The 20,880-nt window shown below is 39.8% G+C and overlaps 1 protein-coding gene across 1 annotated transcript in view; it reads right to left on the bottom strand.

The window, feature by feature from the left end:
- Positions 1–430: 430 nt before the first annotated feature.
- The window catches only part of MACROD2 (mono-ADP ribosylhydrolase 2), a 1,333,771-nt gene continuing 1,313,321 nt past the window's right edge, over positions 431–20,880 (bottom strand). Inside the window, exons 17-19 of the mRNA XM_077812043.1 lie at positions 7,503–7,589; positions 3,761–3,829; positions 431–454 (exon numbers count right to left, since the gene is read on the bottom strand). Of these exons, the coding sequence (XP_077668169.1) occupies positions 3,768–3,829; positions 7,503–7,589 (149 nt within the window). The 3' untranslated portion in view covers positions 431–454; positions 3,761–3,767. The remainder of the gene's footprint in view (positions 455–3,760; positions 3,830–7,502; positions 7,590–20,880) is intronic.

The raw sequence follows: 20,880 nt of genomic DNA on the forward strand, positions 1-20,880 counted from the left end.
CCCCAAATTTATCCCAGAGAATCCAAAAAAATCCCATTCCCACCAGTTGCTTGGATGATGTGCCCTCATTGGGAAATGAGATTCAGAGGCTAGTGATAGAGTGTATGTGTGTGTGTTGGGGGGAGGGGGGGAGAGAGAATAAGCATCTCCAATATTACCCAGGACCTAGAAGTTGCTGTAACTGCCAGGACAATGCAAAAGATTGCTTGAAGTGGGACATCATGACCAAAGTAGGGAAGCTTTTTTTTCTTTTAAAACAGGTTTACAGAACAAAATGCAATTGAGAATTAAGAGGAATTAAAACAAACATTCATTTTCCCTTATCTCCCTTCCCCTCCCATCCCATGGGGCACCTTTCGATGCGCTTTCTGCCGATAGTTAGAATGATGCCATACAATGCTAATGACTGCCGTTCACGTTTCACCCCATTGTTCTCTTCTCTCATATTGTTCCTCTGTGATAGGGAGAAAAAAAATGATATAGTTCATTTAATCAAAATCAAAAGTTTTCAGGGACCAAAATGGCTAGCTGGGTCTTTTTAATACAGTTTCCTCATGTCTCTGTTGCCAAACACACGTGCAAAATATGGGCGGCATGTAACAGCAGTAAAATAAGACACTATTATTTCTATAGCATCACATATGTGGACAGTACTTTATAAACATATAGGTAAGCAAGGTGCCATGGAAGTATTTGATAACACAGTCCTCAAACAGGGCTAAAATAAAGAGGCATGAAGCAGCTGTGATTTTGGCACTAGCAACAACAAAGTGGGCAGGAATCAACTACGGTGATGTTATGGCTGTATGCATTAATGGTGCTGATGGCTGGCATTATTGTGTAATAGTGATTAGAAACTCAAAAATTCCATAGATTTCAAGGCTATAAGGGACCCTGGTGCTCATCTAGTCTGATATCCTGTATAGTAATGGCCACAGAACTCCTCCCAAATAATTCCTAGAGCATATTTTTCGTTTTTTAAAAACAAAATGCTGAATAATGTGTCTTATGTTTGTTGACATCAAGGGCATAGTAATCATGCAAGAGTTCTTAGGGATTTTTGATATGCATTTTGGGAATAGTGTATAGAACGCTCTTAAAATAACAGTAAACCACTGTCCCAAAGATATCTGCTTGGTCCTAAAGATCCTAGAGAGTTCAGAGCCTTTAAAGTTTAACAAGATGATCTATTTTTCACTGTGTGGACCTGGCTGCTTGCAATCAAAGCAGAGCGGCAGTATGGTTTGGGGGACTGAGCAAACACCTGAACGTAATTCATGCCTTAGTTTTAATCCTGGATCTGTCATTGAAATACTACAGAGACTGGGCAAGTCACTTCCCCCCTCCGGCTCAGTTTTCGTCTCTGTAAAATGGGAGCAGTACTGCAGTACCTCACACTGGAATTGAGAAAATTAATTAGTTGAATGCTAAATATTGTATTATTAATGCAAGCTTCACTTTCATAGAGCAGAGTTTAAATGATCTCATCCCAAAACATATGCATGTACTAATTTTAGTGAGAAAACAATGTATGAAAGACAAATTTCTTTCCATTTATGTGAAAGCAGTTATAGCTGATAAATATATTTTTAAAATCAATGACGGTCTTAGCCTTTTAATCTATTTTTAAATGGTAAGCATTTTAACAGAATGCATAATCAGAAGCTAAGAAAAGGTGAAAAAGAAAGGGAGAACTGCAAAAGTAATCCTTAAGATGTTTTTTATTTTTGCTTCACTACTTTTCAATGGGGATCCATCAGCCATATTTCTCTCTCTCATGCAGTATGGCAGCATATTGTCAACATACTGACAAGGACAAAGGGATATACACTGTAATAAGACCTTGCTTTTTAAATCTCTGTGACAAAGCTGCTGCTGTTGTAAAGCTTCTATATTTGGTCTTGAGCTACATGAAATCCCATTACGAGCATAAATAACACATCTTGCTATATACATTAGAATCTTATAATAGCCCTATACAGGGGGAGAGGTGTGTAGTAATGCTTTGAAACTGCAAATCTTCAGCAGGGATCAACATTTTCTTTTGTAATTGGGGTGTGCCAGGGACTTTTTATCTCTAGCAGATTACTCATTTTTATTGAGGAGTCAGACTGTTTATTGTCTATGAACATAACTATTCGTTTCCATTTCTGCTGCAATAACAATTGTGCACTTGTGCAATGGCACCATCATTCAGTATATAAAACAGTAAAGCTCAAAAAGGCATCCAACTGACTTCAGCCTTGTTTTACAGGAGTCTAGTTAGAAGTGACATTAGGCATTGTAGAGCCAAGGGCATAAAAGCCTCATGACACAAACCTGTTGTTCCCAGAATACAGATTTCAGAGAACTGAACTTAATTCCAATTAGTATAAATTGCTTTTCATTTTCCTAAGCAATGACAAAAAAACATTCACTCAGTTACTTTTCCATTGCTAATATTGTTGCTATCTGCGTTCTGTCGATCTGAGACCATACACAGTCTAAATACATTACAGTTGCAGAATGCTATTATATTATTTATGTGACAATTAATGTCACATAATTAATACTTTCCCCCATTTTGCTTTTTCTAATTCTGTATATTCTAATTAAGGTGACCAGATAGCAAGTGTGAAAAATCGGGACACCTTTTTTTTTTTTGGGGGGGGGGGGGAGGAGATGGGTGGGGGGAGGGTGGTGGTGTAATAGTTGCCTCTGTAAGACAAAGTTCCGAATATCGGGATGGTCCTGATAGTATCAGGATATCTGGTCACCCCAATTTTAATCATAGTATTTAGCTCTGTTGTAATAATTGGGCCTAAACATGAGATCAACTGTAAAAATATGCAAAAATTCATAACATGTCACAATAATCTATTATAATAAACATTGATGGGAAAAGGTATGAAAAGGAGACAGAAAAACTAAATGAAAGGACCTAATGATGTAGTTAAAGGATTATGTTAAAATCATTCTTAGTAAAAACAGAAGATGTGGAACTGGAAATTAATGAACCAAATTGTGTGAGTCTAATATTAGCCTAATTGGCGGACAAAATAATGAGCACCTGAGCTGTTCCATCCACCACTCCCTTTTTGGGTCCTGAAAGAAAGAGACTTTGTGGGCAGAATATGGAAGAAGAGAGAGAGGCTGCTGGAACAGCTTTACCATCATGGTTGCCACCCCATTGGGTAGCACACTGGACCTTTTTTATCCTAATCCTGAGGGATGTCCTGACCAGACCAGGCCAGAGAGATGGACCCACATGATATTACCCTCCCTACCAGCTCCAGCTGAATCCCAACTACCTCCTGGGATGAAACAGGACTGGACTTTAACAGCAGCAACTCCAGCTCATCTCAATAAACGTCTGCTCTTTTCCCCAATAAGACCATTATTGCCATTTTTGATATCATCTAAGGGACTGTCAAACAAAGGTGTGTGTGTTTCTTTCTAAAAATTCTCTCCAGCTAAAGGAACACGAAATCTTGTTAAAATGAAAGCCTTATTTAATGCTTTGCATTTCAAATGCTTTAACTGTTTTTCCTTCTTTTCTGTATCTTTAGTAAAAGGTTAAAAGGGTGTTTAATGGTGTGTCTGCTATGGTACTAAGCAGGCTGAGGTCTCTGTACACCAAATCCCAGACATTGTTTAACACTGCTTAATGTTAGACAGTGATTGGGTCATGTTTACACCTTTGGGCCATTAATACAACAGATCTTTTTTTCCAAACAGAATCTGCATACTTGCAGTGAAACACTGGTCGTAGGAGACTTACCTATTTGTTAATCTTCCGGCTGCATTTCTGAAAGTTCATTTATACTTTCAACCTGACTATTCATTTCAGCTGAAAACAAAACAATAAGGTTGTCAAACTTCAGTCAAGTTCATCCTGGCAAGTAATAGCTGCTCCTAACCTAAGTGAATAGAGCACTAAAATATCTTTGCTGTAAGTCTTTGTAGCTTTCTCTTATATAAGATCATCTTAACGGTTTCCTTATTTAATGTAGATTATGAACAGTTCTGTAATAAGATACACATCAACATTATTAGAGAACCTCTGAATCTAGATTTCCCCCAGACTTTTGGTTAGATCTGAATTTTCTCAAAGTCTCTATAATAGCCCAAACAAAAATCTTGGATTTGAACACCTTAAACTTTGGGAAAAGTTTGGGTCTGGATTCTGACCTGAACTTCAGAATTTGGACCCATCACTAATTACATCGCAATTAAATGCTGATCTCACATTTTTTAATGGTTTAAACAGTGTAACATTAAATAATAAAAAAGCATCACACGCTTTTCATTAAATATAAAAAACAAGGCATAATTCAAAAGGAAGGCTGTCTCACTCTCTGTATAGTGCCAAAGGAATCACAGAACATATGGCACAGGAGATTTGTTCATGAGGTCCTAGCTATGCCTAAATAAAACGGGATGATTTCAGTGTGCACTCTCAGCCTTTGTTCTGAACTGCTTTATTTTTGTGGGTTTTAACAAGACTCTTTATGGTAAACCCATTTTTGTCATTTATTTTTACGGTAGTATTTAAGTGTTTGGTATGGGCATTTTTGTGCATCCATTGCTGACAGTTGGAGTCTCTTGGGAAAACCGTAGCATCCAAATGAAAGTTTTGAAAACCGAGCAAAAAGGAAAAAATGCCCTGCTTCAATGTTGCAGGGTGTGAAGCTCCTTCTGAGTCAATATCATGTCAATACACCTGGTCGGGTTTTGATGAGTTATTTGTGAATGATTCATCGTGTATATTCAGAGCAGACGCGGTAATAGCTCCTGTGGTGTAAGGAATGAATGTGTAATAGGAAAAGTATCCACTCCAGATTATGGAGAAATGATGGAACATGTGTTTAGCTATGGTTTGTGGATTACTCTTAATAGGCTTTTGCATAGCAGAAATGGAATGCACAATCAAAATCCATTAAGGAAAGGAGCCATTGTGCGTGTGCAGTAGCAGCTTTTTCAAAACTTCAAAATGTCAGCCAATTTAATGTGCTTGTTTTCCTGAGAATACCAAAAGACCTAGTTCATACGCTAGACTAATTACTTGTGAAATTTAATTCATTTCATTTTTAATTAAATGGATGTTTAGTTATATCAGACCAAAGCATCAAAACCCGGTAAGCCTGCCTTCATTTTTATTCCTGTGACAAGCAGCCAATCATCTCCCTGTGGACTGTGCAATCCTGCTCAGATGTGTGGGTAGGGGAGGGGTGGGGGGGTGCTGGGGGTGCTGATGGGGAGATATACTTCACATTTCTCAGCAACCTCTTTGGGCGATTACGGAGCAGCACTGCAGGCTTTAGAGTAACAGCTGTGTTAGTCTGTATTCGCAAAAAGAAAAGGAGGACTTGTGGCACCTTAGAGACTAACCAATTTATTTGAGCATGAGCTTTCGTGAGCTACAGCTCACTTCATCGGATGCATGAAGTGAGCTGTAGCTCACGAAAGCTCATGCTCAAATAAATTGGTTAGTCTCTAAGGTGCCACAAGTACTCCTTTTCTTCTTACTGCAGGCTTTGACGACAGTCCCATCCCATCCTCCTAGAGCTAGACTGAAGGTTGCAACAAGGACTCAAGGATTACAGTGCAGAACAGGGGAGCTCCACAGGACTTCGCTTGGGGTGCAGAATACCCACCAGTGAGAAAAACAAAGCCCTGCATGGACACAGTTCAGAAACTGTGTAAATTAATTTCACTCCAGGCAGAAATCTTGACTGGAGGTTCTCTGCCAGAAGTGGGCTTTGTCAATCCCCTGGACAAAGAGGTTGCAGTGGATATGCAAATGCAAGAGCAAGTCCTGAGAAGTGCTAAGCACCTGTAAATCTCATTGAAGTCTGTTCCTGAAGTGGGGCTAGTACACCCTGCTGTAAGAGCAAGAGTGCTATCCCAGTTCCCTTGAAGTTATTGGGAATTTTGCCATGGACTTCAATAGGGCCAGGATTTCACCCAGGGTTGGAGAGCTTCTAAAACAATCAATGGGTCATACTACAGTAACATAACCTTACAAGTGTCACGGAGGGGATAGGTTAAGGGCCTAGGGTGTTTTGTTCTAGATACCAAAAGGAGCACCTTGTAAGTCTGAGGCTCAGCCTCACAGGGCAGGTTGAGAATTTCACTGAGGTTGAACATAAACTCAGTGAACATCAAATGGGAAAGGGATTTTTAAAAAAAATGAAGATGGGAATTTCCCTACAATGTTTCTCTGTACAGAGTCTCCAAAATTGTCCCTTTAAATTTTTGTGGTTTTGGATCACTCCTCTGAGTCACTAACACTTCTCCCCTCAGCAGTGGGCTCCTTTGTGGCTCTCAACATTACTAGAGAAAGATTTTCCCATAGCTGGAGAAGTGAATGCATTCCCAGTCAGAGGAGAGAGGGAAAGCTTCGGAATAACCAAGCATATGGCCCATATTACGGAAAGCACGACAGCCGCCATTGGCTATGCTAGTGTGCCTCGGAGGTGGGGCATCCTCTCACAAGCAATGAAACTATTTGCTATAGGGCAACTAGTCAGGAGTGGCAGTTGATAATCTAAATAGAGAAGATGGATAAAAGGGGAAGAAGAGAAACCTCATGGTGGTGGTCGTTTTTTCCCTGAAAGATTTGTGTGTGTGTTATATTCCCAGATTACCAATGAAAGAAAGGTGTTGAATTAAGCCAATAATTGCAAACATCATTAGTTTCTTCAAATATTTTCTAATAAATATTTAATCCTTTTTATATAGTTTTATTTATATTCCCAGATTATTAAGGAAGGAGTGCATTTATTTATGGTCAGAGTAAGGTTGTGTTGTGACAAAATATTCATTTCTTTCTTTTTACTTGAGAGTATCTTGCTTATGTTCTTTATATGGATGGTGTAAAATCTGTGATGTTGTTAACTGTTTATTTCCTTGCTTTTAATTGCATGGCTTTTGCAAATGATGTGACCAGGAAATTGAAACAAAACTGAAACTTTGAAACAAAGTTGTTGGTTTTGGAATTTCCTAAGGTATCTTTTCATCTTTCTCTTATTCCTATTGTGTCAGTAAATCAAGATGCAGGTTTTTTTTTTTTTTTTTTTAAAATCTGAAATAAAAGGAATGGAATGGTCACCACATTATTAAAGCAGTGAAAAGAGTGAGCAAGCTAATAATGGCTGGAAACCAACATCCATATTCTCTTAGTAAACTGTTGAAAATGGCCCTTTGGATGAGCCAATATTGAATATTTAGATCTGTATATCTAAAATATCAGCATTTATAAAGCACTTATCACTGTGGAATTGTACCTGAAATTGCAAAACCCAAGAGCTAGGATGCCTGGGGGTAGCTACTAAAATCTTTATATGTTTTGAATTTTATAATGGGATAAGAAACGTTAGAGACAGTTCACAATATTTGTTTTAAAAAAGGAGCCAGTTTCACACACACACGCCTTAGATAAGGCATCTCTACTAGTTCTATGTATTTAGTCAGCATGCTAGATTTGTGTTATGTGATATTAAAACACCAAACAACCATACCATCATTACTTGAAATGTTTTCTGTGTCACATGGATTTTCAACTGTCATTGCCTCTGCAGATAGCTTCCCTTTCCCTTGTGCTGCTCCTAGAAAAACGCCAAAGGAGAGAAAACATGTACACTATCTGATTTATGTATAATTCTCAAATTCAATGTGTGCATTTATTTTGATAATCCACTGATATGCTCTTAGCTATATAGACTCTGACGTTCCGTAGTGGCAGCCATTAAAGAAAAGGGCACAGGATGTAGGCTGAGGACGTGGTTTAAAGGAATTGCTTAAAAGTCTACATAGATCTGTGCTCTTTTTTTAAAGTGGGATTGTTAAAACCACATCATAATGTGTGATTTTGCCTCCCTGCCATTCTTTTCTGATCATTTTTGAAGAATCCCTTCTGTTCATAAAATGCATTGTGGATGTGGACCTAATCAGACATTTAAGGTTTCTCTATCTAGCAGAGCAAAAATAGATACACTAAGAGTTCATACACACTGAATAGTCATACACAACCTAGAATTGAATTGTATGAAAATGTATTTTACGGCTGGAACTCAACTTTTTTCTCTCTTCTGCCTCAGGCTTGTCTGGAAGCTCAGATTCAATCTCCTAGCAATATTATAAATGAAAAACATAGAAGAATTGCTTATGTTATTCCATTCATAGCTCTCTCCAAATTCTACCAGTTAGTATTGCTGAGAGACCAATTTTTAGTTAATTTCCATTATGGCACTTTGGTATTTGGTGGCAACTATAAAGCTCATCATACCTACCCTGTGACTAAGCTACAAGATTTCAAATGATTGGTTGCTAAGCAATTGAGAGAATTTGGTAGTTATTCTGAGATAGCAAAGTGTACTGAACATTGAAACATTTGAAAATGGAACACGTTTAAGTGGGAACAATTTATCTCTTCAACAACAGAGACAGCATTCTAGAGTCATATAAACAGCAGTCCCCTCACCCTTTTGATAGAAGTCTAGGGAGGTTTAGTTTGTTTGTTTGGTTTTTTTTGTATTTATGAGCTTTGAGGTTATATGTTTATTCTGTCCAGAGACATGTATGTACCACTATGGCTGCTTCAATGAATTTGCTTTGCCATGGTACCTGCCAGAGAAAATGCACTGTGATGGAGATTTTATTCTCCTCTGCAATGCCTGCGGTGACAATGTTAATCTTTTAAGTAGCCTTAATTGCGCTATTTATGGCGGTACTGTGAATAAACACAAAAGCAGCAACCAATGAAGCAGAGAATACAAAACAAGAAAACATAACCAAGAAGCAGCTTGACAGGATAGACTCAATTAGTCATTTGGATGGGGAAACAGGCAGCATCTAAGTGTCCATGTCTGAGCTGTCACCAACTACTTTGGTAGAATCCTTGACTTAAAAATCCTTCAGTGAACCATAATTTTAGCAGTTCTTCCTCCTTCATAGTTGTGTAAGTTAGTCCCGTCCTAGATGAATGAAATGCCTGTAAACATCTGTGAGTTTATAGTTTGCATGTCAGTGAAGTCCTGAAGTGACAAGTTTGTATGCATGTTAAAACGTCAAGACTTCTCCTGAGAATTCTAGATAGCAAATAAAGTTTTCCCCTGGAGGTTTGTTATACACCAGTGAGCCTAAACTTTCCACGCACTTCACCCATCTCTGTCTTTGACTCTCATGAAGGACAAAACCATGTCATTCTGATGTTGAGGCATACCCATATTTTGCCAGGAATTTCTCAAGTGCAAGACTGAAGGTGCACATTCAAAGTCACTAACCAATTTCTTTCGACAAAATCAGTGTGAAATTTGGATTAGCATGAAAACACTGTTTGATCAATGAGGATACACTGAATGGTCTTATCAGGGTCTTGCTACATTTTTGAACGGCTTATAGAAAGGGCTACTTAAAAAACAAAAACTCAGAAAAGCAATCATTCTGCAGTCAAAGCATCAGGGAGAGATTTCAGATGTTTCCCACTGAGACGTCCCCAACATCTGATGTATGTGTTTAGGATCCCTGCTAAATACCAACACATTCTGACTGACAGTTGATGCTTCATGCATCAGACTTTTCCTCCTTTAAAAGACTGTCTATTAACCATATAAACTAGACATGATATGACAGGCTATGCCTTGACTCCCAATTTCTATAACATCTAGAGATATCTAGTTGTGCTGGTATTGTCAGGCACTAAAGATGTCTGTGTGAAGTTCACAGGTTCTCTCCCAAAAACTCCCATTAGCTAGCCAGCATGCCTGACTTCACTACACTGAAGAAAGGTTTCTCGGTTTGAATTTCAGAAATTCTCCTGTGTAGCTGGCAGGCATACAGCATTACTGGCAGCATGCTGGGAAAAAGATAGAGCTAAATTAAAGGAAAGACTCTTGCTAATTAGGGCCTGGTCCAGCATGGGTGAAACCAGTGGGAGTTGAGGGCATTCAGAACTTCAGAGCTGGCACGCTGCATCTGGCAGGATTTGGCCTACAGAGAGACACTTGAGAGAGGAGCAACAGTAGCAAATAATAAAAAAAAACCTCACAAGAACTATTTCCTTGTTGTCTCTTTCACTTCCTTATTTCACAACAGAGCTTTCAAGGAGTTCTGGGTCATGCTTTAAATGGCCAGTGGTAAAAATCATTGTCAGAAGCAATGTTAGGACTCAGTAGTCCACAGAGGAAAAGGTAAAGGGGGATTTAGAGCCTTTAACACATACAGCAATTCTGCTGCAGGACTTGTAAAGTGGCTCTAGCCTCTATCTATTACATCAGCAAGTTTTCCAAAGGAATGTGAAGCTCTGTCTATGTAAATCTTCATTTTGTTCAAACTAACTTGCTAGTGTGTGTGTGTCAGAATGGTAAGCATTCATTATACTGACATGCCGGTGGAACAGGTATTATTCCAAACTGCTTCTTTCCTGCTGTGCAATAAAATTGAGTGCCACAGAGAAATGAGTCCATTTCACATAAACAGCTGAATCGGATCAAAACAAGAACTGCCTCGACAAGCAATTTGTTCCACGGTTGTTTTTCCCCCCTTTCCCAGTTTGATTGCTGCTGCTCAGAGCACAAACAAAAAGGTGTATTGCAGGGCTTCTAGTAGGAGATGAGAGATACTAAAATGGAGGGAGCCTGGGAGATACCACTTTCAATTTCAATTACCAATTGTATTACTGACAGACTAGATTATCCTAACTCTTTGTAAGCTGGTTATATTACTAGGAAAGCAGTAAATGAAGGCAGGCATACAGTACAGGAAGGATGCTAGGATGTATGCAAAATGCCTCCAGCCAGCTTTTAAATACGTAAGGCAAATGTTTGCTCAGAACTTGGAAAATCCCATAGGTATTCTTTTTAAAATGTTCTCTGTGGTTACAATATGTCAATAGCTCCAAGCAGCTGCAGTTAAATACAATTATTTCTTTGAATAAATGAAGTCCTAAATTCACCTGCCGTTCACTCAATTAAATGGGAGATATGATGCATGAAGGAGAACACCCATTAGTATAGTTTTTACAAGTGTATGGGTACAGAAAAGAGATACCTAGGCTGATTTTTCATGTTTTCTTGATAATCTAATAATGAAAAGAAATAAATAGACCTCTTCACCCAAAGTATTATGACCTATACATAATTTTGCATCTATACACATTGAAGATAGTAGGTAACTATATATTCTTACAGACCATTATATAGTCAAACCCATGAAACTCGCTATTACCAGATGTGAATAGCTCAATTAGCTTCTGCTATGCTGAAAATCAAAGCTTTGCTATACAGATATTGATCAAATTATACATGGAGGAAAATTTACATGGATGCTTTAAAATGAAATAATCAATTAGGCAAGTGTCATGACAACTGCTCACACACTATGGATTTGATCCAAGGGCCACTGACATCACTAAAACAATTCCTAATGGATTTTGGATCACTGACTGAAACCTCAATCCTGCAAAGATGTAGGTGCACCGTTGTACCCATGCACTACTCATTAGAGGGTCATGGACTAAGTTTATTTTAAAAAGTTTGCTTTAATTGCTTACATTATTAAACAAACAATTCCAAGATCAGTGCCCCCACTATGATATCAAAGACATAACATAATGCCTGCTCCTCCATTCCGAGAACTCTACCTTTCTTCCTGGAGAAACATGTCATACACGTTTACTTAACACATGAACCCCTCCACATTTGTATTGTTTTTTAAAAATGTCCTGATCCTGTTTAAGAGTTATCCAAGGCAGATATTCAGAGGAGTGCTTGCTCCTTCCTCATACATACTCTCTGCTTACTTGTGGTGAGAAATTGGACCAACTCCTGACCTGGCCAGCAATTTAACTTTGTAATCCTGCCCCACCCAAATTCACACAATGCACACTGGCAGCCCTGGCAATGGATAGGCATTCAGAGGTGGGCTTGGGATAGGGCCTGTGTGTTTCAGTGTGTGTCATTCCTTTTTCCTGATCCACCTGCTTCCTCTTTCTTGGATTCTTTCTACTTCTGGAATATGTGGATCAGGTGGCTGTGCAGGTATGGGTCCCCAAGGTAATGGTACTTTGAGGAAATTATTTGGAGTCTATTTTGGGAACAAGAGAAAAGATGGCACTAATAGGATGCACCGATTCGAATTTATGAAACCACACTGATTTAAACCATAAAAGGCTATAATGTTATAAACATAGAATTATGATTTAAATTTGTTCCAAATCAAGTCAAAAAGTAAAAATCTTGAAACTGTTCATGAACCATAAAGAAAAGATAAAGAAAAGAGAAATTAGTTTAGGTCCACTGATACATTTTTAATTTTATTTTTTAACTCTAATTAGTGTAAATTTCTAAAAGAAACGTTGTTTCAAACCAAAAAGCCAGAATTGTTCATTTGCTGAATGTTGAAATGGGATGTTTTGATAATTCTGAAACTTTTTTCTAACATTTTTTTGAGTCAAGAAATTTGTTGGAAACTGACTTTTTGCCGCAAAAGATTTCAGTTTTGAATTTGGGACTTTTTAACGAAAAAATATTTGGTTGAAAATTCCTGACCAGTTCTGATGAACAAGTTAACTAGAGCTGAGTGAACACTACTTACAGTAATCATTTAGATTGCTGAATAAATTTGCTACAGCTGTGTTCAACCCCCTTTTTGAGGTCCCTTTGTATAAACATTTCAATTGATAAGTTGTTTCCAGACACATTAGCTGACAGAAACAGAACATTTTAAACATATTTTACAGCATACTTGTGGGAAAGTGAATTTTCAATTTGTAAACATGAATTATCAACAAGAACACTGATTCCCATTGATCCCACCAGGCAAGAGAAATACACCATGTGACCTGCCTGTCCAATTAAATTGCTCACATTTAAAATTCTGAATTGTGTGGTTTAAATCTGGTTCCTCTGACATCAAGGGCAATGGGGCCAGGATTTCACTCTGAATATTTGCAAAAAGCACACTTACTAATGACTGGAGCTGACTCAGAATTTGTCACAAAACTCTTTTTTTTAAAATGGAAAATCTTGATGCACCAAAAGGACCTGAGAGTCCAGGATGGAATTTCTGGTCAAGTCGAGACACCTACCTCAGAATAGCCAGTTGGTTAGGGTATTCACTTGGCATGGGAGATACTTGGTTTCAAACCCTTTTCTGTCTGATTTGAAGCAGAGATTTGAAACAGGTTGTCATAAATATAAGGGGAAGGGTAAACCCCTTTGAAATTCCTCCTGGCCAGGGGAAAGCTCCTCTCACCTGTAAAGGGTTAAGAAGCTAAAGGTAACCTCGCTGGCACCTGACCAAAATGACCAATGAGGAGACAAGATACTTTCAAAAGCTGGGAGGAGGGAGAGAAACAAAGGGTCTGTGTCTGTCTGTATGCTGGTCTTTGCCAGGGATAGACCAGGAATGGAGTCTTAGAACTTTTAGTAAGTAATCTAGCTAGGTATGTGTTAGATTATGATTTCTTTAAATGGCTGAGAAAAGAATTGTGCTGAATAGAATAACTATTTCTGTCTGTGTATCTTTTTTGTAACTTAAGGATTTGCCTAGAGGGGTTCTCTATGTTTTTGAATCTAATTACCCTGTAAGATATCTACCATCCTGATTTTACAGGGGGGATTTCTTTATTTCTGTTTACTTCTATTTTCTATTAAAAGTCTTCTTGTAAAAAACGGAATGCTTTTTCATTGTTCTCAGATCCAAGGGTTTGGGTCTGTGGTCACCTATGCAAATTGGTGAGGCTTTTTATCCAACATTTCCCAGGAAAGGGGGGGTGCAAGTGTTGGGAGGATTGTTCATTGTTCTTAAGATCCAAGGGTCTGGGTCTGTAGTCACCTAGGCAAATTGGTGAGGCTTTTTACCAAACCTTGTCCAGGAAGTGGGGTGCAGGGTTTTGGGAAGTATTTTGGGGGGAAAGACGCGTCCAAACAGCTCTTCCCCAGTAACCAGTATTAGTTTGGTGGTGGTAGCGGCCATTCCAAGGACCACGGGTGGAATACTTTGTACCTTGGGGAAGTTTTGACCTAAGCTGGTAAAGATAAGCTTAGGAGGTTTTTCATGCAGGTCCCCACATCTGTACCCTAGAGTTCAGAGTGGGGGAGGAACCTTGACACAGGTTCTCCAACAACCTAGGTGATTGCCCTAAGTACTGGGCTATAGAGTCAGTCTCTCTCTGGTCCAATTAATATTTAATTAATTAATTACTCATATAAAGTGGAACAGCTCAAACAGGAAAGATTTAGACTGATTCTGTAATCTGGTGCTTGCCATGGATGTGAGGGATCCAGGTTCAATTTCCTTCTCTGAATCAGGGAGACATTTGACATTTGAACCTGGGTCTCCCACATTCCAGCTGAGTATTCTGGCATGAAAATCAAACGATATCGCTGGAGATTTTTAAGAGCAGAGAGACAAACACCTGAGAGGGATGGTCTAGATAATACTTAGTCCCGCCATGAGTGGAGGGGACTGGACTAGATGACCTCTTGAGGTCCCTTCCAGCCCCATGATTCTATTTGTGTTCTGATGCAGGACATAAAAAATAAAAACCAAAACAAAAAAAAAACCAAAACAAAAAACCAACCCTCAATTTTTTCCCCTGAATCCAGACAGCCCTAGTAATGAGCTACAGACCAGTGTTTCTATCTGTAATTGGATCTACTTGGGTGTTGGAAAAGACACAGAATTATTCACAAAAAACTCTGACCAATATTTGCGGGCAATGAAAACAGTAATTCTGAGAAAATATATTCTGTTCATGGACAATTTGGAAAAAAAAGATAAAATTTCATTATTTATTATGAATTACGTGCTCAGCTATAGAAATAGCTTACTCATTTCAATCATTGTTGGAAACATCTTTCAAACCTCAATTTTTGTTTATATAAGAATATGAAATCTGTATTGTAATTAGTCTGAATGATCCAGTTTCCACTCTACCTATTACATAAAACTTAATATCTCAATGTTAGGTGTAAATATACTTCTCCTAATTAGGTAAAACACTGAAAAAAGGGGTCTTTATTCTTCTGGCTAAAAGCTAATACTGCAATTTTTCATCCACAGCCACAAAAAACAAAATACAAACTCTTCCGACCCCCCCAGCTGCATTGTCTTGTCTGTCAAAAACAATTCCATTTTTCTTATTTTTGCAAGTAGGCAGAGTTGATTTTTTTTCAGTCATTTCACTGTGGCTGTTTGCTAATGTTACTGTCAAGCCTTCATATACTTTGTTTACTGCTTTGTTTTTAGTAGCATTATAAATGCTGCCTTGCTTAGAAATTGAAGCTTTCCGTGCCACGAGAGTGAATTTGCTCAGTTGGACTCATGTTTGATACATCCCTTCCTGGTGACCTACCTTTCTTTGACCAGACCGATATTATAACTCAGAGAAGATTCACGCTACCTACTTATATACCTACTTATATATCATCAACCATAATACTGGTAAAAAGAAAAGGAGTCCTTGTGGCACCTTAGAGACTAACCAATTTATTTGAGCATGAGCTTTCGTGAGCTACAGCTCACTTCATCAGATGCATACCGTGGAAACTGCAGCAGACTTTATATATACACAGAGAATATGAAACAATACCTCCTCCCACCCCACTGTCCTGCTGGTAATAGCTTATCTAAAGTGAGCATCAGGTTAGGCCATTTCCAGCACAAATCCAGGTTTTCTCACCCTCCACCCCCCCACACAAATTCACTCTCCTGCTGGTGATAGCCCATCCAAAGTGACAACTCTTTACACAATGTGCATGATAATCAAGTTAGGCCATTTCCTGCACAAATCCAGGTTCTCTCACTCCCTCACCCCCCTCCAAAAACCCACCCCCATACACACACAGACTCACTCTCCTGCTGGTAATAGCTCATCCAAACTGACCACTCTCCAAGTTTAAAACCAAGTTAAACCAGAAAATCTGGGGGGGGGGGGTAGGAAAAAACAAGAGGAAATAGGCTACCTTGCATAATGACTTAGCCACTCCCAGTCTCTATTTAAGCCTAAATTAATAGTATCCAATTTGCAAATGAATTCCAATTCAGCAGTTTCTCGCTGGAGTCTGGATTTGAAGTTTCTTTGTTTTAAGATAGCGACCTTCATGTCTGTGATTGCGTGACCAGAGAGATTGAAGTGTTCTCCGACTGGTTTATGAATGTTATAATTCTTGACATCTGATTTGTGTCCATTTATTCTTTTACGTAGAGACTGTCCAGTTTGACCAATGTACATGGCAGAGGGGCATTGCTGGCACATGATGGCATAAATCACATTGGTGGATGTGCAGGTGAACGAGCCTCTGATAGTGTGGCTGATGTTATTAGGCCCTGTGATGGTGTCCCCTGAATAGATATGTGGGCACAATTGGCAACGGGCTTTGTTGCAAGGATAAGTTCCTGGGTTAGTGGTTCTGTTGTGTGGTAAGTGGTTGTTGGTGAGTATTTGCTTCAGGTTGCGGGGCTGTCTGTAGGCAAGGACTGGCCTGTCTCCCAAGATTTGTGAGAGTGTTGAGTCATCCTTTAGGATAGGTTGTAGATCCTTAATAATGCGTTGGAGGGGTTTTAGTTGGGGGCTGAAGGTGACGGCTAGTGGAGTTCTGTTATTTTCTTTGTTAGGCCTGTCCTGTAGTAGGTAACTTCTGGGAACTCTTCTGGCTCTATCAATCTGTTTCTTTACTTCCGCAGGTGGGTATTGTAGTTGTAAGAAAGCTTGACAGAGATCTTGTAGGTGTTTGTCTCTGTCTGAGGGGTTGGAGCAAATGCGGTTGTATCGCAGAGCTTGGCTGTAGACGATGGATCGTGTGGTGTGGTCAGGGTGAAAGCTGGAGGCATGCAGGTAGGAATAGCGGTCAGTAGGTTTCCGGTATAGGGTGGTGTTTATGTGACCATTGTTTATTAGCACTGTAGTGTCCAGGAAGTGGATCTCTTGTGTGGACTGGACCAGGCTGAGGTTGGTGGTGGGATGGAAATTGTTGAAATCATGGTGGAATTCCTCAAGGGCTTCTTTTCCATGGGTCCAGATGATGAAGATGTCATCAATATAGCGCAAGTAGAGTAGGGGCTTTAGGGGACGAGAGCTGAGGAAGCGTTGTTCTAAATCAGCCATAAAAATGTTGGCATACTGTGGGGCCATGCGGGTACCCATAGCAGTGCCGCTGATCTGAAGGTATACATTGTCCCCAAATGTGAAATAGTTATGGGTAAGGACAAAGTCACAAAGTTCAGCCACCAGGTTAGCCGTGACATTATCGGGGATAGTGTTCCTGACGGCTTGTAGTCCATCTTTGTGTGGAATGTTGGTGTAGAGGGCTTCTACATCCATAGTGGCCAGGATGGTGTTATCAGGAAGATCACCGATGGATTGAAGTTTCCTCAGGAAGTCAGTGGTGTCTCGAAGGTAGCTGGGAGTGCTGGTAGCATAGGGCCTGAGGAGGGAGTCTACATAGCCAGACAATCCTGCTGTCAGGGTGCCAATGCCTGAGATGATGGGGCGCCCAGGATTTCCAGGTTTATGGATCTTGGGTAGTAGATAGAATATCCCAGGTCGGGGTTCCAGGGGTGTGTCTGTGCGGATTTGATCTTGTGCTTTTTCAGGAAGTTTCTTGAGCAAATGCTGTAGTTGCTTTTGGTAACTCTCAGTGGGATCATAGGGTAATGGCTTGTAGAAACTCGTGTTGGAGAGCTGCCGAGCAGCCTCTTGTTCATATTCCGACCTATTCATGATGACAACAGCACCTCCTTTGTCAGCCTTTTTGATTATGATGTCAGAGTTGTTTCTGAGGCTGTGGATGGCATTGCGTTCCGCATGGCTGAGGTTATGGGGCAAGTGATGCTGCTTTTCCACAATTTCAGCCCGTGCACATCGGCGGAAGCACTCTATGTAGAAGTCCAGTCTGCTGTTTCGACCTTCAGGAGGAGTCCACCTAGAATCCTTCTTTCTGTAGTGTTGGTAGGGAGACCTCTGTGGATTAGTATGTTGTTCAGAGGTATTTTGGAAATATTCCTTGAGTCGGAGACGTCGAAAATAGGATTCTAGGTCACCACAGAACTGTATCATGTTCGTGGTTAGTCTCTAAGGTGCCACAAGGACTCCTTTTCTTTTTGCGAATACAGACTAACACGGCTGTTACTCTGAAACCTGTCATAATACTGGTAGTACCCTGAGACTGAGGACATTCCAATACCCTTTTTGTTATAATTTTGAGAAACTCTATGGACAGATACTCTCCCTTACAATCACCAACCATAGGTCAGGAAACCACAGCTGAACCTACAGGAGCTGAACCCGTGTAAATTTACATACTGCTGCTGAATGCAGCTTCATTAGTGACAAACCTCACCATCTGCTAATCGGGAGCGTTTTACCTTGATCAAAAACTCAGCACTTAGGCATTGCAGGATGAAAGGAAAGAAAAGCATGCAGATTTCAGAGGCGTTTGAACTTGCTGTGACATAAGCTCATCTGTTCCTTCGAAAAAGGCGAGTGCTGTCTCTTGATGCCAGGCTTGGGATGTCAAGACTAGTGACATGCACACAGCAGCTCCTTAGTGTTGGAACAGAAAGTTTACCATCACCCTCTGGTGTGCTGGCCATGTCATTAGGCTCCCTATACCTCCAGTACAGCAGGCATCATGCCAGCTGTGTGTGTCTGTGCATGTGGATCTGTATCTGAAAGCCGAAGCACTGCGCTGACATTTATAGAAGGGGTGGCTGCTGCTCCCAAGCACTGTTATGAAATATGGAAATGGCCGATTTTAAAATGTAACTTTGAAAGTGTCTCAAACTAGCTTCTCCCCCTTCCCTTCCAGGGAACACACTCTTGGAAAATCTCATTATGCTTCCCTTCCTGTAAGGTGGTGGCCGTAATGGGAGGGCAATGAGGGCTGTCTCTCATCAATATGCTCCCAGAGGATTCACACAAATTGGGTGATTCTCAGCTCAGTAATGCCCATCAGGAACTCTTTGTACCTTTTGTCTCTCTTTAGCAAAAGCATAAATCTATATACACAGAAGGCTGTTAACGAATACAGGGGCATGTAATTTTAAGAAAAGTCCTTTCAAGTTTTCACTCTAATGGGGTCTTAGCTGTATAAGGGGCCATGGTGGCACCAGCTTTAGTTTTCTTCAATAGTTCTTGACATGAAATCTCTCATCAGAAAAGCACTTTACTGTAGGGAATAACTAAAATGGAGTGCTCTGAAGCTTTTGTTAATGCTTAAATTGCTTCTCTATAACATGACTAAAATGTTGCCTGCTTGTATTAAAAATCATAGAATTAAGACACATTATCTGCCTGAGGAGTTTTCAATTTAAGGACCCAGTGCTGTAAGCCTTGCTCCTCCAAGTAATTCCTATGAAGTCATAATACTTTCAGATCACACTGGGGCATTAAGAAAATTAATGTTTGTACAAAGAAAGTGATACAAAAGTACAATGATTGTTTCCTTTTCATTTGGTTGGTAAGCTAGACGCAAGCACATAATATGCATTTTCATATGGCTAAATATAAATATATACATCTGAGAACAAAGAACGTAGGCCATGTTTACAGGTCTCTCCCGGCAAATCTGAAAGAGATTTTGGGGTTGTGGTGGCCAATGAGCTGAATATGAGCTCCCACAGAAAGGCTGTTGCCAAAAGGACTAATGTGATCCTCGGATGCATAAACAACGGAATCTCAAGTAGGAATAGAGAGATTATTTCACCTCTGTATTTGGCCCTGGTGTGACTGCTGTGAGAGTACCATGTCCATTTCTGGTGCCCATAATTCAAGAAGGGTGCTGATAAATTGGTGAGAGTTCAGAGAAGAGCCATGAGAATGATTAAAGGATAAGAAAAGATGCCTTATAATGATGGAGTGAGCTCCTCGAGTTTATTTATCTTAACAAAGAGAAGGTTAAGGGGTGATTTTACTAGAGTCTAAAAGTACCCACATGGAGAACAACTACATGATAATGGGCTTTTCAAGCCAGAAGAGAAAGGTACAATATGATCCAATGGCTAGAAGTTGGACAAATTCAGACTGGGAATAAGTCATAAATTTTTAAGTGATGGTAATTAACCACTGGAACAATTTACTATGGACCGTCATGGATTCTCCATCACTGACCATTTTAAAATCAAGATAGGATGTTTTTCTAACAGCTGTGTCCTAGGAATTATTTTGGGGAAGTTCTATGGGGTGTGTTATACATAGAGTGACCAGATGCTAAATCCAAAATATTGGGACCGCCTCAGAGGAAGTGCCTTTTCAATTGTTACACTCACCCGGCACGTTCGGCAGCGGGAAATAAATCTTGCCGTCAAAGAAAGAAGTACCCGCTACCGAAATGCTGCCGAAGACCCGGACGTGCCGGATGAGTGTAACAATTGAAAAGGCACTCCCCCTGCCTGTCACTGCTGCCTAAGCAAAATAAATAAAATAAAAAAAGCCATGCCCGAAACAAAATATCGGGACAAATGGCATCCCGACCGCACTTCGGTCGGGACGCGGGACAAACTGCTCAATACTGGGATAGTCCCGATTTTATCGGGATGTCTGGTCACCCTAGCCTTGGAATGATCTCACTGGTCCCTTATAGCCTTGGAATCTATGAATTCCCCCTTTCCCTCATTTTTGTTGCAATTTTTGACCTTTTGCTAGGTTTTCAAAACATTTGGCCAGAACCTAATCCTAAAAGCCAATGAAATGGGACCAAATTACACCAGTTGGGGATCTGGTCCCTTTCAGTTTAAACAAGTATTTTCTTCTTCCCAGATTATATTTACCTATTCTGTTATAAAAACAAGAAACTACCAATGTCAATGTGTGGAATACAGGACATTTATTTTCAAAATGTATCACTTGTTTGTTGTTTGGGATGGGCACAAACCAAGGAGATAATGCAAAAGTGT

The sequence above is a fragment of the Eretmochelys imbricata genome, chromosome 3, assembly GCF_965152235.1.
Source record: "Eretmochelys imbricata isolate rEreImb1 chromosome 3, rEreImb1.hap1, whole genome shotgun sequence".
Classification (NCBI taxonomy): Eukaryota; Metazoa; Chordata; order Testudines; family Cheloniidae; genus Eretmochelys; species Eretmochelys imbricata.